At 52.4% G+C, this 13,951-nt stretch overlaps 2 protein-coding genes across 4 annotated transcripts in view; one reads left to right on the top strand and one right to left on the bottom strand.

The window, feature by feature from the left end:
- Positions 1 to 8,917, top strand: part of CAPN2 (calpain 2) — a 46,877-nt gene extending 37,960 nt beyond the window's left edge. The window contains exons 16-21 of the mRNA XM_054576634.1: positions 2,202 to 2,266; positions 3,977 to 4,045; positions 4,592 to 4,670; positions 5,861 to 5,977; positions 6,231 to 6,289; positions 8,017 to 8,917. Of these exons, the coding sequence (XP_054432609.1) occupies positions 2,202 to 2,266; positions 3,977 to 4,045; positions 4,592 to 4,670; positions 5,861 to 5,977; positions 6,231 to 6,289; positions 8,017 to 8,040 (413 nt within the window). The 3' untranslated portion in view covers positions 8,041 to 8,917. The remainder of the gene's footprint in view (positions 1 to 2,201; positions 2,267 to 3,976; positions 4,046 to 4,591; positions 4,671 to 5,860; positions 5,978 to 6,230; positions 6,290 to 8,016) is intronic.
- A 2,589-nt stretch (positions 8,918 to 11,506) lies between these two features.
- TP53BP2 (tumor protein p53 binding protein 2) overlaps positions 11,507 to 13,951 on the bottom strand; it is a 49,381-nt gene continuing 46,936 nt past the window's right edge. For all 3 annotated transcript variants that reach the window (XM_054576635.1, XM_054576636.1, XM_054576637.1), the window contains one exon: positions 11,507 to 12,319. In XM_054576635.1, coding sequence (XP_054432610.1) covers positions 12,278 to 12,319 — 42 coding nt within the window. In that variant the 3' untranslated portion in view covers positions 11,507 to 12,277. The remainder of the gene's footprint in view (positions 12,320 to 13,951) is intronic.

The raw sequence follows: 13,951 nt of genomic DNA on the forward strand, positions 1-13,951 counted from the left end.
ATCCCTCATCCCACCCCTTCCCTGCAGCCGGGAGGGCCGTGGGAACCCCTCCCCTTTCATATCGGCTGCGGTGGCTGACCCATCACGCCCTGCTCCCAGGTGAATACCACCCACCACCGCCACCACCGCCACCAAAGAATTGGATGCAGGAGGTTCTCTGTGATGTGATTGTCAGAAGAACAAAGGTTCCCAGGGCCTAGAGATCAAAGCACATCCAGGTTTCCACTGCTTACTAGACTCTAGTCTTACTGGACTCCACTCTTTCTAGAACCTTCCTGACTCTTGTTTCCTTATCTGCAGGTTAGTCAGGTTACTGTTGTAGCTACCTCTTAAGAATGGTTGAACTCTTAAGTGAGGCAACAGGTAGAAACGGCACAGCACAAAGCCTGCACCCCAGAGATGGTGGCTCTTATGATGAGCCACTGGTAAGAAAAGGCTGAGTCGGCCCAGATGGTGGGGGCCGGGAAGCAGCCCCAAGTCCCCACGTCCCCTGGCTGCGTGTAGTAGGAAATCACTGACCGAGTGACAGCCTCTATCAATAATCAGTCCGAATAAAAAAAGAAATGGACCCGTTTATACTCAAACCAAGGGAATGACTTTTAAAAGCTTCACCTCCCCACTGTGTTTATGAGCCTAACCTGACGCATTCTTCACTGGGAGAAATGTCACATCTGTAGAGCCAACAGGCCAGGCCAGTGACATCAAGGCTCCAGAGATGGTGGCTCTGGGCCCAGGCAGCGGGGCTTCCACAGAGAATGAACAAAGCTCGAGAGACTTGAGGAGGGGCCAGAGAGCACAACCTTTCAGCTGGGTATCACTTCCGAAGCAGAAAACATCAAAGGACTGGTTGTTCACCCCTCGTGGTTGATGACCACAGGGGAGAAGGACCCCCCCAACCCCCCGCACACACACAGATGTATTTTTGCCCCTCGAATGACCGCAGGAGCCGCTCCGCCTTTGATAAGACAGCAGTCCGCTGAGCAGGTGTCCGTCCGATGGCGGAAATTATAAGCCTGGCCCCAAAACAGGTGTGCATGCTGTCATGCCCTGAGCATCGGCCCTGTGGATCATTCTAGAAGTCTCCTAGACTTCATGGGTAGCCCCTGGACTAACAGGTCTCAAAGCCAAAGGCCAGCGGGGTCTCCCAGCCCTGTGAGCGCAGACCACACTGCCACGCACACCTCGCAGGAGCCACAAGGTCCAGTGCCTCCCCTGCAGCCACCAGACCAGGGGCTGCCCTAGGGCCCCCGTGAGTCAAGGAGCTCCCAGCAGGGGCGGGGGCAGGGCCAGCCGCCACCGCAGGGCTTCCCCAGAGCAGGCCCTGGTCCTGGCCCACCCTCCTCCATTGGGGAGTGGGACAAGGGGGTGGCACGTGCCCCCGAGGCCGCCAGGCACAAGTGAGGTCATGGGCTCTCGGAGGTCTGGCCGCAGGAGCCCGAGTTAACTGAAGCCTCGTTGTTTGCCCAAAGATGGGGGTGGAGGGCGGCAGGGAGAGTCAGGCTACGCCTGGGCTCAGCTGCTCCTCGCCTTGGAGCTTGGCACCCTCTGTCCCCGGCCACCTGCGGACCCCTGCCCCTGTCCACAGTCCCCACGCAGACTCCCCCGGGAAGGGGTCCGCGCCCAGGCAGGCAGCTTGGAGGCAGCTTAGGTTATAACCTCCACCAGGACGTGACAGGGAGGGTGGCTTCCCATGAGGTCTGTGGGAACCAGAGTCACACTGTGGCAAGGGTCTCACACCGCCACCTGCCAAACACCAAGGAGCTGGGACTCCCCTGGTAGAGAACTGTCTCTCCAGGTGGCTCACGGCTCCTCCACTGCTCACTCCACTGCGGGCGCCTGCAGGCAGATGGCTGAATGAGCCTCCTCCCCTCCCAGCTCCCCCCACTTCGCCCTGCCTGGCGACCACAGGTGGCTTTGCACCTGGGGGCACCTACTCAGTCATTTATCACTTTTCACCTATTTTCAAAGAACTTCTGAGAGCCTGGTTTGCCCAAGGCGAATATACAGAGAAGTCAGGCCAACGTGACCCCCCTGCCTGTCCCAATATCGCAGCCAGTAGCCAGATGTGGCTGCTTAATGTATAATTTAAGTGGCCATGGTATCAAAAGGTGCAGATGCAGGACCCTGCCATCTTCGTAGAAAGTTCCTTTGGATGGTGCGGCTCTAGGAAGTCTTCCTCTCACGCTTACCTTGTCTTCTAGGCCAAGATATCAAGTCAGACGGCTTCAGCATCGAAACCTGCAAGATCATGGTTGACATGCTGGATGTATCCTTGCACGCGCTGCCGAGCACGCGGGCTGGGGGGCTTGGCGCTCCACCTGCAGAGGCACCGGCGCGCTGCCCTCCAGAAAGGCCAGTGGGGGCGTGGGGGTTGTAGGACTGTTGTCACCAGGGCACGTGTGTAGCTTCAGATGAGGGAAAGTGAACTGCCGCATTCCCCGGCTACCTCCACAGGCTCAGAGGCCAGGTCAGCCCGCGTTCCCGGCGCTGAGGCAGGAAATCCCGACAGGTCGCCCACCCTCCTCTGCCCGAAGCAGCTTGGATTTGTTTCCTGAGCTGACAGTGTGTCCACTACTTCTTCTAGGAAAACACAGTTGACCCTTGAACGAGGGGCACTGACCCCCACATAGTCAAAAATCCTCATATAACATTTCCCCCCTCCCCGAACTTTACTGATACCTGCCGTTGACCGGAAACCTCAAGATAACATGAGTAGTTGATGAACACATATTTTGCATTATATGCATTATACACTCTATTCTTACACTAAAGTAAGCTAGAGAAAAGAGAATGTTACTACGAAAATTGTCAGAGAAAATACATTTATAGTTTTGTATGTACTTATTGAAAAAAATCCACATGTAAGTGGACCCACATAGTTCAAATCCATGTTGTTCAAGGGTCCACTGATTTCTCTAAACTATGATACTGCATGAGGCTGTTTCCTCTGGCCACGGTGTTCTCGGTCTGTAGAGACGGGGCTCACCCCCGCAAGCATTCCCCTTCGCCTTTGTCCGAGCACCTTCCGAGGCCCCCCACCTGCCCCAGAGGCAGACTCAGCCTGCGCTTCCCCCCTTGTTCTGGATGCCACCGACGGGGGCTGGGCAGGGATGCCTAAGCCTCTGAGAAGTTCTGCCTGCTGGGCTCATGGCACCCACGGTGTCGCTCCCCTCTCAGAAGCCTGTTACGATCCCCGCAAGTATGAGCTCAGGAATTAGAGTTTGATCACACACTCTTTATTATTTGGCCAAGTTTTACCTGCGCAGGGGCCACCTTTCCCTCGAAAGGAAAAAGGCGCGCCGCTGTCAGGGTACACGGGTTTTTATAAGCAGAGCAAGCAAGCAGGATACAAGGGCGGGAAGTGGCAGTTAGCGATAGGCTACTTTAGGCAGCTTCTTTTCTACTGATTGGGTTCAAGGCTGTTACTGGGCCCCCCTACTCTGTGGTCAGGCTGTTTATCTGAGGCAAGGCTCAACCGTTGTCCTATCTTGTTACTAAGGGGGGGCTCTAATTCTTCCCTTCATCTTGGGGTATTGTTTGTTCTAGTTTGGGTCAACTTGTTCCCCTTAGTCTGCTCACATCGTGTTGTTCTTGTCCCATCTGCAAGTTGCAGCACCCTGAGGTTGTTTAGTCTTTCAGCTTAGTTCCTAGTTCCTGTTTCTTGTTTCGGCCTAGACTTGACCTAGTTTTAGAGTTTGGCCCCTTCAAAGCCCTCTTCGAAATATGGAGAAGATACTCCCCAAACTGGCAAGCCGCTAGAAGCCACCTGAGACTGTCTTTTTAGCACCCCCGGACCCATCAGCAAGCAGGGTCACAGGGAGCCAGCGGGGGTCTATGCGTCCCTTCCACCAACCCTTAGGGAAGGGTCCTTCTGCAAGAGCTCCTGTGGTTCCAGAATGTCCAGGGGCGAGAGCACACCAGTGCTGCTGGGCCTGCAGGTGCCCCGACTCCGGTAGATTTCCTTAACCGAGGGCAGTCCGACGGGAGCGGTAAGCTGGGCCTGAAGGAGTTCTACGTTCTTTGGACGAAGATTCAGAACTACCAAGTAAGAACCCAGGAGGGCCAGAGGGCAGGGGCGGGCGATCGCGGAGTGGCCGTGCCGCGCCTGGACCCGCAGGCGCGAGGTTGGGGAGCGTTCCTGAGGGGATGGGACTTGACCCGCCATGGAGCCCAGAGTGAGTGAATGAAGGGCCGAGCGAAGGCCCAGAGAACAAAACAAGGCCTGTGTGAGTTAAGCAGTCCACTCCTGCCTTCTCGGCACTGACCAAAATGCTGTCATCTTAAAGTCACCCATCAGAAGGCTATGTGGCCTCCTGTATTTTGGATTTTTAACAGCTCAAGTATAAAATTATCAAGAAAATCACGTGGGTCCATGGTAGTTGGCTAGTCGATTTGATGGGCAGACTTAGAAACCAGCTCACACAGAGAGGCAAAATACCATAGCTGTTGAAGGCAGAAACATGGTGACCCTTCCAAAGCCAAATCAGAGGCGCGGAGCTGGAAAAAGTCCATCCCCACTTGGCACATGCCATGGAGGTGACCTGCCGCTTGCCTTGGGTCGTCGTTCTCATAACTGTTTTGCATGTTCCAGAGAATTTACCGGGAAATCGACGTGGACAGGTCTGGTACCATGAACTCCTATGAGATGCGGAAAGCTTTAGAACAAGCAGGTAATGCTTTATAACCATGTGTTCTTTTGTCCCCTTTGTAGAGTATGTGAGACATACAATACAGTACAAAGTTTGCTGAGGAAATGCTGGTTTAGCACAAACACACCCTTTTCATACCTCCCTTAAAGACCAGTTGGTGAAACAGAATGCAGTCCAGGATGCTTTGCCCACTAATTCATCTTGAATCTAAATTTCCTTCTGAGCAGCAGGACAAGCAGGCAAAGCCTGTTCTCAACAGGCCCCCAGCTCCCCCTTTTGGGTACAGGGCTGGTGAGGCAGAAAAGGGACGTCTCCGCTCCACTCTTAGGGGAAGCGCCTGGTAGAATGTGATATCAATAAAAGGGACACAAGCTTGTGGGAGACCAGCAGAGTGGGAGACAGTGTGTTTTGGGGACAGATAGGACAACATGAGGTTGGTCACTGTATTAGCTGGGATATAGTGCTGTAGCGAGGACCCCAAATAACTGACTTCAACAAGATCCATCTTTTCCTCACTTAACAACCCATGCTCAAGAAGATCAAGGCCGGGACGGTTCCACCTGCTGGCAGGGACCCAGCTCTTCTGTCACGTTCTGTCACCAGCCCTTAGAATGTTGCCCTTATCCATGGGTCCCAGGATGGGTTCACTGAAGGGGGAGGGAAAGACAGGCCCCTTGCTTTTAAGGGCACACGTCACTCTGCACACATGTCCCACTGCCAGGACTTAGTCACGGGGCCACAGGTGGCTGCAAGGAACGCTGGGAAATGTGGCCTTGCCTCTAGGTAACCAAGACCCATTAAAAATTCTGTTACTATGGAAAAAGAGGGAAATAGTATTAGTATACCATGACCAGTTCCTGCCACACACCTCCAGGAAGACTCTAGTCTCCAAGGTGATTCAGAGCTAAACAAAGAGGAGAGGAAGTAGAGTTTACCACCTGAAGCAGCGTGACTGTGGAAATGGGGACAGACTGGAAAAGTCTTCTATCCTGGTCAGTAAGGAGCCCGGCATGGTGAAGGGGAACAGTTCAGAAACAACAGCGGGCCGCCCTGGCTTTGCAAAACCAGTCCAGCCTCATAGGAGAGCAGCCACGGGACAAAAGCAATTATACTTGTAATGCAAATTGCCACATCGGTTCCATCCCCCAGGACCGAGCTCCACAGTGCAGACTCAGCCTCAACGATCCATGTGCTTATTCGTTTAACTGCAGGTTTCAAGCTGCCCTGTCAGCTCCACCAAGTCATCGTTGCTCGCTTCGCAGACGACAACCTCATCATCGATTTCAATAATTTTGTTCGGTGTTTGGTTCGCCTGGAAACACTCTTCAGTAAGTGGCTGGTTGCGGGAGACCCATAGCAATTCTCTGGCTGTTAAGGCAGCCTGTCTTTTACGGGGGTGAAATCACCCGAACCAGAGACGCATCCGTCCAGCTCAGAATAGAAAGCCTTTGATTCGAGGAGGGGAGGGAGAAATGATCACTTGTGGCTCTCGATGCATCGGCTACCAGATAGGGGAACGGCACAATGGGAACTTGGCTGCAGCTCACTCACTCACGACAGCCTGCCTTTCCTCCTCCACAGGGGTATTTAAGCAGCTGGACCCCGAGAACACTGGAACCATAACGCTCGACCTTATCTCTGTAAGTGAGCAGCCTCCACCACCCACCTTGCGCCTGGCTTTACACACTGACATGGATCTGTGGCCTATCAACATGCTCTCTTAAAACTCCCCAGTCTTCTGGGAATAGGCCTATAAACGGTTCTAAGGTCCCACGGTGCATTTTTATTTGCAGTCTTTTCCCAGCTACCTATTGATGCTTGTGGCCAAAAAAACACACCTGGCCCCTCCCCCCTGGAGCTCTGGCAGGAGCATGAGCGCAGCACAGGGTTAAAATAAGAAGGGCGGCCACAGGATCCCTCTTAGCGTCATCCCTGCGCCTTAGGCAGCACGGAGGAAGGTGCTCATAGAAGGAAGCCCTTTGGATGAAATTCAAATGAGTTTGGGGAGGACCTGGCATTCTTAGAACAGGTCTACTTAAAATAGTTTATGAGGAAATCACTTTCCCCTCCTTCTTCCCCATTTCAAGTAAAACTAACAGTACAAAATAAGTTTGCTGTAGAGTATTATTGCGCTCATGGGTCTAGGACGCCAGCAATGCCCACTTGTGAAATGCTCCATCCAGGGGAAGTCGTAATACCAATTAAAAACAAAGCACAAAACTGTTTTCATGTCACCCCTATGACAGAAAGTTCTCGCACATCCAAGAAAGAAGCCAGCTAGGGTACGCTTTCGTCACCGTCGGGTCTCAGACTCAGTTTCCTCTGTACTCGGGGAACTGAGCTCGGCTACAAAGGGCTGGGTCAGGTGGCAGGCAGTGCTGGGGTGACAAAATCCCCGTGTCCCAGAGAGGAGCGAAGTGGTAAGAAGGCAACTCTTTTCCTTGAATTTTGAACTCCGGAGAAAACGAGCAACTAAATAGTTATTTTACTCTATTACGCATTTTAAGTACCGTCAGCCAACTGAAAACACACGAGCTGGTCACAAGTAACAGGGACTTGTTAAAACCGTGTGGCCTGGGAGCTGGCCCTCCCCTGAGATGGCCATCTCCAGTTAAGGCAATACAGTGGTCACATAACCGCGCCATCCGCTGAGCTCGGGAAGCTCTAGCCCCTTTGTCATTCTTGCTGGAAACCCTATTCCTCCGCAGTGCCCGCCGGCCCACCCACGCTGGCCGGCCAGCGCGGCCACCCACCCCGTTTCCGCGGAGAGCCGTCTTCGCCTCTGGCTCTGCCTCCGAGCCTGAGCCTCCCCTTGCAGAGTCCCCAGAGGTCCCCACACGAGTCTTTTCTAATGACAAGCAGCGAGAAAAGTCCCCCGCTCCGAGTTCAGGGATTTTCAGCCTGGCTGCAGGAGCCTGGCCTGGTTGACCGTGCCCAAGTCCTGCATCCAGGCCTGTCCCAAGGCAATTCAGTTGAAGCTGATTCAAAGCTCCCAGATCACTGCAGGGAAGAACCAAGGTTGAAAACCACTGGTTTAAGGGACATCCACCCGCCCCACCCCCCCAAACTAACCTCTGGTGTGACAAACTGGGAAAACGACGATCCAGATGTCATCTGGGTGTCACGTTTCAGGCCTCTCCATCAATCCCGTAACACTGTTCATGACCACCTGGTTCAAACAACAGCTTTTTACTCTCCTCTAAAAACCTAGACTCTAGAAATCAGGGAGAACGAGGGTGAGTTAGCGCACTGGGATCTGAAGCTTTGCTCAGCCTTTCGGAGACAACCATCTACAGGTGCTTCCATAACCTTTAATTTTAAAAATAGTCACTGAACTGAAGTGTTGTTTTCTTTTCCTTCCTCACAGTGGCTCTGCTTTTCAGTACTTTGAGGTCATAACCAACCTGCCTGAAGATTTCTCACAAAAGAAAATCAGCCACGGACTACGCTTCCACAGAGAAACTTTTTATCTGGACCTTGATTATGGGAACATTTACTTAAACTGATGATTATAGCTGAAAATAATGATACCATTTGAGATAGTAAAAGATTTGCATATTATTAGACTAAAAGCGAGTGAGTCGCTTAACCCTCGACAAGCTCAAAAGCTTTAAATCTGTAAATAGTATACACTTTTTACTTTTACACATGGTCCTGTTTAGAGCAATATTAAATGAGGAAAACAATGCAGGGAGGTATTTAACAGCCGAGCAAACATTCAGTCGATCTCAAAGGACCTTATGGCCTTTAAAAGCCAAGGTCAAGTTGAAAAACAGCTGTGACATTTACCAAACAGCAGCTCAGGGCTCACCGTTCCCCTGGAGTAAAATTGAAAACATCGTGGTCACGAAGCGACCTTGTCAAAGCATCCGGAGAAGCCGGGTAAGGATGCACACCTTGTCACCCAGGTTGAACGAGAGAGACAGGCTCTATAGAATTCTGATTGGCTGACGGTGGACCTTCAGAAATGCTGGTAGAAATACCGAAGGGCTTCTACTCTCGGTCCGTGGAGGCCGCACACAGGGACCAGGCGTCCAGTCTGCAGGCCAGCTGTGCGGAGGCGGACCAAGCCGTTAACTGCCTGCCCCGACCCTCCCCCAGCTTGGCCACCTGCAGCGTTTGTGCCTGGAGTCGGGGGGGACAGGCATAGTACCTGCAGAAACAACACAAGCTTGTTTCTTGGCTTTCCCTTGGGAACGTGTTAACATTATAAAAGTATTGCCTTGTTGCCTTATCTTCTGACAAATGTACTGTTAAATAAAGAGTCGCCTGGGCAGTCCCACGTGGCGCGCCGTCCTTGCTGGAGGGGCCCTTGCTGGGCACCCCCCTGCAGCCTGTTTCCCCTTGAACGAGGTGTGACACCTCCATATTCCCGCGTTGGGAGGAAAAGGCATCTGACCTATCATTTCGATGTGGAACTAAACGTTTTAAAAAATCCAATTCAGAAGCTCTCATAATGGGCTTTAAAGTAGGCCAGCTCTAACGTCTACTGCTTCTTGGTCTGTCTTAAGGAGACGCAGGCACTTTATCAGCTTTGCCTGCCACTTGACCTGCACTTTGGTTGGCTCCCACGGGTGTGGGAACCGGAGAGCCGAGGAGGCAGGCAGAGAGGTCACCGGTGCTGTCCGTGATCCTGGGGGAACCGCAAAAATGGCGAGGGTGTAAGATGGCTTGGAACAGGCAAATGTCAGCCTCTTATCTCCGGAAGAGATATAGGAAGGTGGGTTTCCCAAATTCAGCTCAAATGAGTTGAAGTTCTTCCGGTTTGTGCGTGGTTGTTTGCGGGCCCAGCGACAACCATGAATGTGAACGACTGAATATAAATGAGACCCTGAATACGAAGGTGCAGTCATCCCCGGGGGCACGGGATCCTCTCCAGTGGGCAGCTCAGTGTTGGGGTGGAGTCAGGTGTCCGGGTGACTAAGGACTGAAGGTGGGGAAGGGATGTGTGGCCGGGGACCCAGGGAGCGGAGGATCGTGACTAAAGTGATTGGAAAAACCAGACAAGACTGTAACAAAGAAGTATGCCCACATGTGAATAGCGGTCCCCCACATACGCACATAACCACTTCATAACCCTGTTTCAGTACTTTCAAAGATCTCTACAAGGATCTTTGAAATAAGGATACTCTGATAATAAAAAAAGTAAAAAGCCAAAACAGGAGACCCAAAACCAATGCTGTGCAAACTTCAGGAGTAAAGAAACAAAAGCGAGATGATCGCGTTCCCCTAACTCTCGCATCTCCCCTTTTCCTAATTTGCACAGGTCTTTAATTTACCGAGGACGTTCGCACAGGGTACCTCGCACGGTCCCCATCCGCTGCGTGCTGTGCAGAGGGGCCACGGCACTCAAGCCCGTTTCAGGTCAGGCAGATGCGGCTCAGTGGGACGAGTGTGCTGGGCAGCGCTGCGTGATGGGCCGGCACGTGCACCTGCCCCAGGCAGGAAGCGCATGCCATGTTCCCTGTTGCTGCCAAACACCTTAGTGCAGACCTAGAGGCCAGGACATGTCCTCTGTCTCAGTCCCGCTGGTGAGAGGTCCAACACGGGTGTCGTCGGGCCCACTCGCTCCTCACTGGAGACTCGAGGAGGAGGTCTGCGGGCCCACCGGGGTTGGCCGAGGCCCCCGATTTCTTGCTGGCTGTTGCCAGGGACTGTGGTTAGCGTCCCGGTTCAGTGGGTCATGAGCCCGCTCATCTTTCCAGCCGGCGATGGCAGGCGAGTCCCCCCACGCTGCAGGGGTCCCCGACTGCCGCTCTGCCGTCCTCTCCTGCTCTGGTGGGCTCGCGGGATGGCCGGGTCCCCCACCTAATGCCGGACACTCTCTCTGCTTTAAGGCCAGTGGATTAAACTTAATTAAATCTGAAAGGTCCCTCACCACAGCACTTTGTGTTGGATGGAATAACCAGGCATCTTAGCCAGCTCGGGCTGCTATAACAAAATACCACTGACATGGTGGCTTAAGCAGCATTTATTTCTCACCATTCTAGAGGCTGGAAGTCCGAGATCAAGGGGCCGGCAGGCTGGGCGTCTGGTGAGGACGCTCCCCTGGCGGCAGGTGGCAGCCTTCGTGGACCCTCACGGGGCGGGGGGCGGAGGCGTAGCTCTGACCCCGCCTCTTACATGGACACTGACCCCGTCACACCCCCGCCCCGCCCCGATCCATGCAGACCTACCTCCCCAAAGGCCCCACCCACCCCAAACACCAGGCACTGGGGTTAGGGCTTCACCATGAATTTCAGGGTGACACTAGCATTCAGTCTACAGCACCGGGGGAAAGGACTGTGTATGGGGGGGGCGTCTTTAGAATTCTGTCCACACTCACGTCTGCTGCCATTTTTAGTTCACGCTGTCACTGTTCCTCCATTCCTCTGAAAGACACGGTGTACTTTCATCTTCCTTTCTTGCTGAATTTAGCTTCCATTAAAACGTGTAAGGAAAAGCGACCATTGATTCTTTTCATTTGTATTTTCAATTACATAAAATAGTTCCACTAAGCAAAATGGGCTCCCAAACACGAACTTGGTAACATAATAAAAACAATGTGGAGACTTTGTGTATGTAAGTTTCCATCCCTTAAATCAATGTATGGAACCCTATAAAGAAACATAAAATAAAATGAGGACACAGTCTATTCTTATCTCCATGGTCTTTAAGATCTTCAAAAAAAAAAAAAAACCCAGAATTCTATATCAAAGACCATCACAAGACTCATGAATTGCAAAAATGAGCATATTCTACCAGCAAAGAAACACTTCTTACATTTAATCACATGTCTGGGAAAGAAATCTTATTTTCCAGGTGGGGAAGAGATCTCAGTGGCTTGTGAATCTTAAGCAAGGCCGTGCATGTGTGATATGGAAAACCGAAACCAGAAAAAAGCTTACAGTCAAAAAGTTTATTTTTATTACAATTGTTTTTAAAGTCGGCTATGATCTTGACAAATATTATGGGTAAGTCTATAACAAGTCTCTAATTTCCGAGATACAAAAGGCAATAAATATAGATTCAAATTCAGCCTAAAAACAAGATTCTAAACCTAATTATCTGTAGTGTAGCTTCGTTTCAATATTTCAAAATATGTGTAATTCTGAAAATGCTACAAGAACTCATACAATAAAGTTATTGCTCTCTGGCTACCAACCGACCGCCCTGCACGGACGGGCACAGTGTGCGGCACCTGGCGCCCTCGTGGTGGCCCGAGGGCCAGCTGCTGCTGGGGACAGTCAGGCTGGCGCCATGATGGCACTGGTCCCTTCCAGCAGGACGCGAAGCTGGCTTCCCAGTCGCCCAGTAAGCGGTCCTGCCTCTTGCGGAAAACAGGATGCTGCTGGGATCTCGCAGGGCCCCAGGCTTCGGTTCCGGCGCAGGAAGGCTGGCACCTGGGCCTCGCGGTGTCGTCTCTTAAATCTGAAATCTAAGGTCCCTCACGCCCCCCTCGCGGCACCGAATGTCCTCCACCACCAGGACTCCCTATCCTTCATTTCCTCCCAGAGAGCGGTCTTCATGGCTTCAAAGTACACGGTCGTTCCAATGAGTCTTGTGAAAGCCGTGCCCCAGAAAATCCTGTTACTTCTTCTCAGAGACAACAGAGATTAATTCTTCATTGACTACAATTCTATAAAGTGTCAGGCCAAGCTCCTTTGTCTTGGTTTAATTCTTGGATAGAGCTGTAAGAGAGTTTATAGAATATTTACATATGTACAAACACATGGGAGTATAACAAAATCAAGAACTATCAGGGAAGGGGTGATGAGCTAGGAAGACACTAAGCTGAGGAAAGGACTCCTCCTGCCACCGGAAGACCCCAGAGATGCCTGGGGACACAGAGACTCACTCATAGCAACTCTCTGGATCAGCTCTGCTGTGAGGACCTTCCAAAGTCACAGGTGCCTTAACAGTTGCAGTGATAGGAAAACCCATGATGCTCTAAGCGTGAGCGCAGCCTGCACAGCTGGTTGATCCAGTCTAACAGGGACCGCAAACCGCTACAGGTGACATGCAATACGCGGTGTGTTCCCGCATCTGAGGCTTCCGTTTCAAGGGAAATGGCAAGAGATGAACGTCTCTCTCAGCTTGGCCCATGGTGGCCGTGACACTGCGTCATGGACTCAAGGCTGTCAAAGTCCACAGACGGAAGGGTGAGTGGACTGCTTTGTCCTAGGGTTCTGTGGATTTGTGTTCTCCGTGAAAAGAGCTGCAGAGGAGCGTGCACATGAAGGTCACACGCTCCCCAGCCTGGAAGCCCAGAGCAGTCAAACTAGGTGCTCAACCGGCCCACTCAACAAAACGCCCTCCTCCGCCTCAGCCGCCTCCTCTCAGAAAGCCGAAGAAGGTTTAACCGACAGAAAGTAGTCAGACTTCCGCCAAAACGGAAAACCTTGATTGGGGGCCAACAGTATACAAAGGCTTATTTTTCTCTCTGGGAAAAGGAACTTAGGCAACATAGTGTTCTAAACTCATGTTTGAATTTCTGACTAAAAATTCAACATTTATGCATTTTTTAAATTTCAACCAAACCAACCAACCAACCAAGAAAATGTGGTGTAGAGGCCACGCCTATCCAGAAAAGATGCCCGAAGGTCTAAGAACATCTCAACACTGGACTGAAACCACAATCCTCGGCCCAGCCCATTGATCTCAGGACCTTTGAGCCACGCACACAGGAGGCGGACCTGAGCCGTTCCCAATTGGGAACGGACCGCCCCACACGTGTCCTTGCCCACAGGACGTCTTCGCTAGAGAACTAAAAAAGACCCAAATAAGCAACTGGTTCTCAGAGGGAGGGCTTTTGTCGTAAGAAACTGTAGCGGCGCTGATTCACTGACACCCGGCCCAGACGGACGTGGCGGCTCACGGACACTGAGTCTCTGAAGCCACAGAAGCAGCCGGGGAGCTTGGGAGGGAACCCCCTCTGCGCCTATGCTTCACCGGGTCCCTCGCCAGCCCCTGAAAGGGCTCTGTGGCCGGGTGCTTTGTCCCTTTCATCCTCCTCTGTAATCTACGTTACGTCCGCACTGAGTTTTGTGCTCATGAAGGCGGCAGAGGCGACAGATGAAGTCACTTGAGCTGCACACCAGACAAACAGCCCTGGAGAAGGGACAGTCAGGAGGACGAGACGCCGCCCATAGTCCGGATGGCCGGGCCGGGACGCGGGCCACCTGATTGGGCTCAGCGGCAGCACCTGGCCTGTGGCCCCGACGCCGGAGTAGAGCCCCCGTCCATCCCGCAGGCGATGGGAACACCGACAGACGTGCCTCCCCGTTGCCTGCCCCCGCCTGCCTTGTCCTCCCTCTCCGGAG

The sequence above is a fragment of the Pteronotus mesoamericanus genome, unplaced genomic scaffold (assembly GCF_021234165.1).
Source record: "Pteronotus mesoamericanus isolate MK-2021 breed Mesoamerican mustached bat unplaced genomic scaffold, CSHL_Meso_final contig_347, whole genome shotgun sequence".
In the NCBI taxonomy this organism is placed as follows: Eukaryota; Metazoa; Chordata; class Mammalia; order Chiroptera; family Mormoopidae; genus Pteronotus; species Pteronotus mesoamericanus.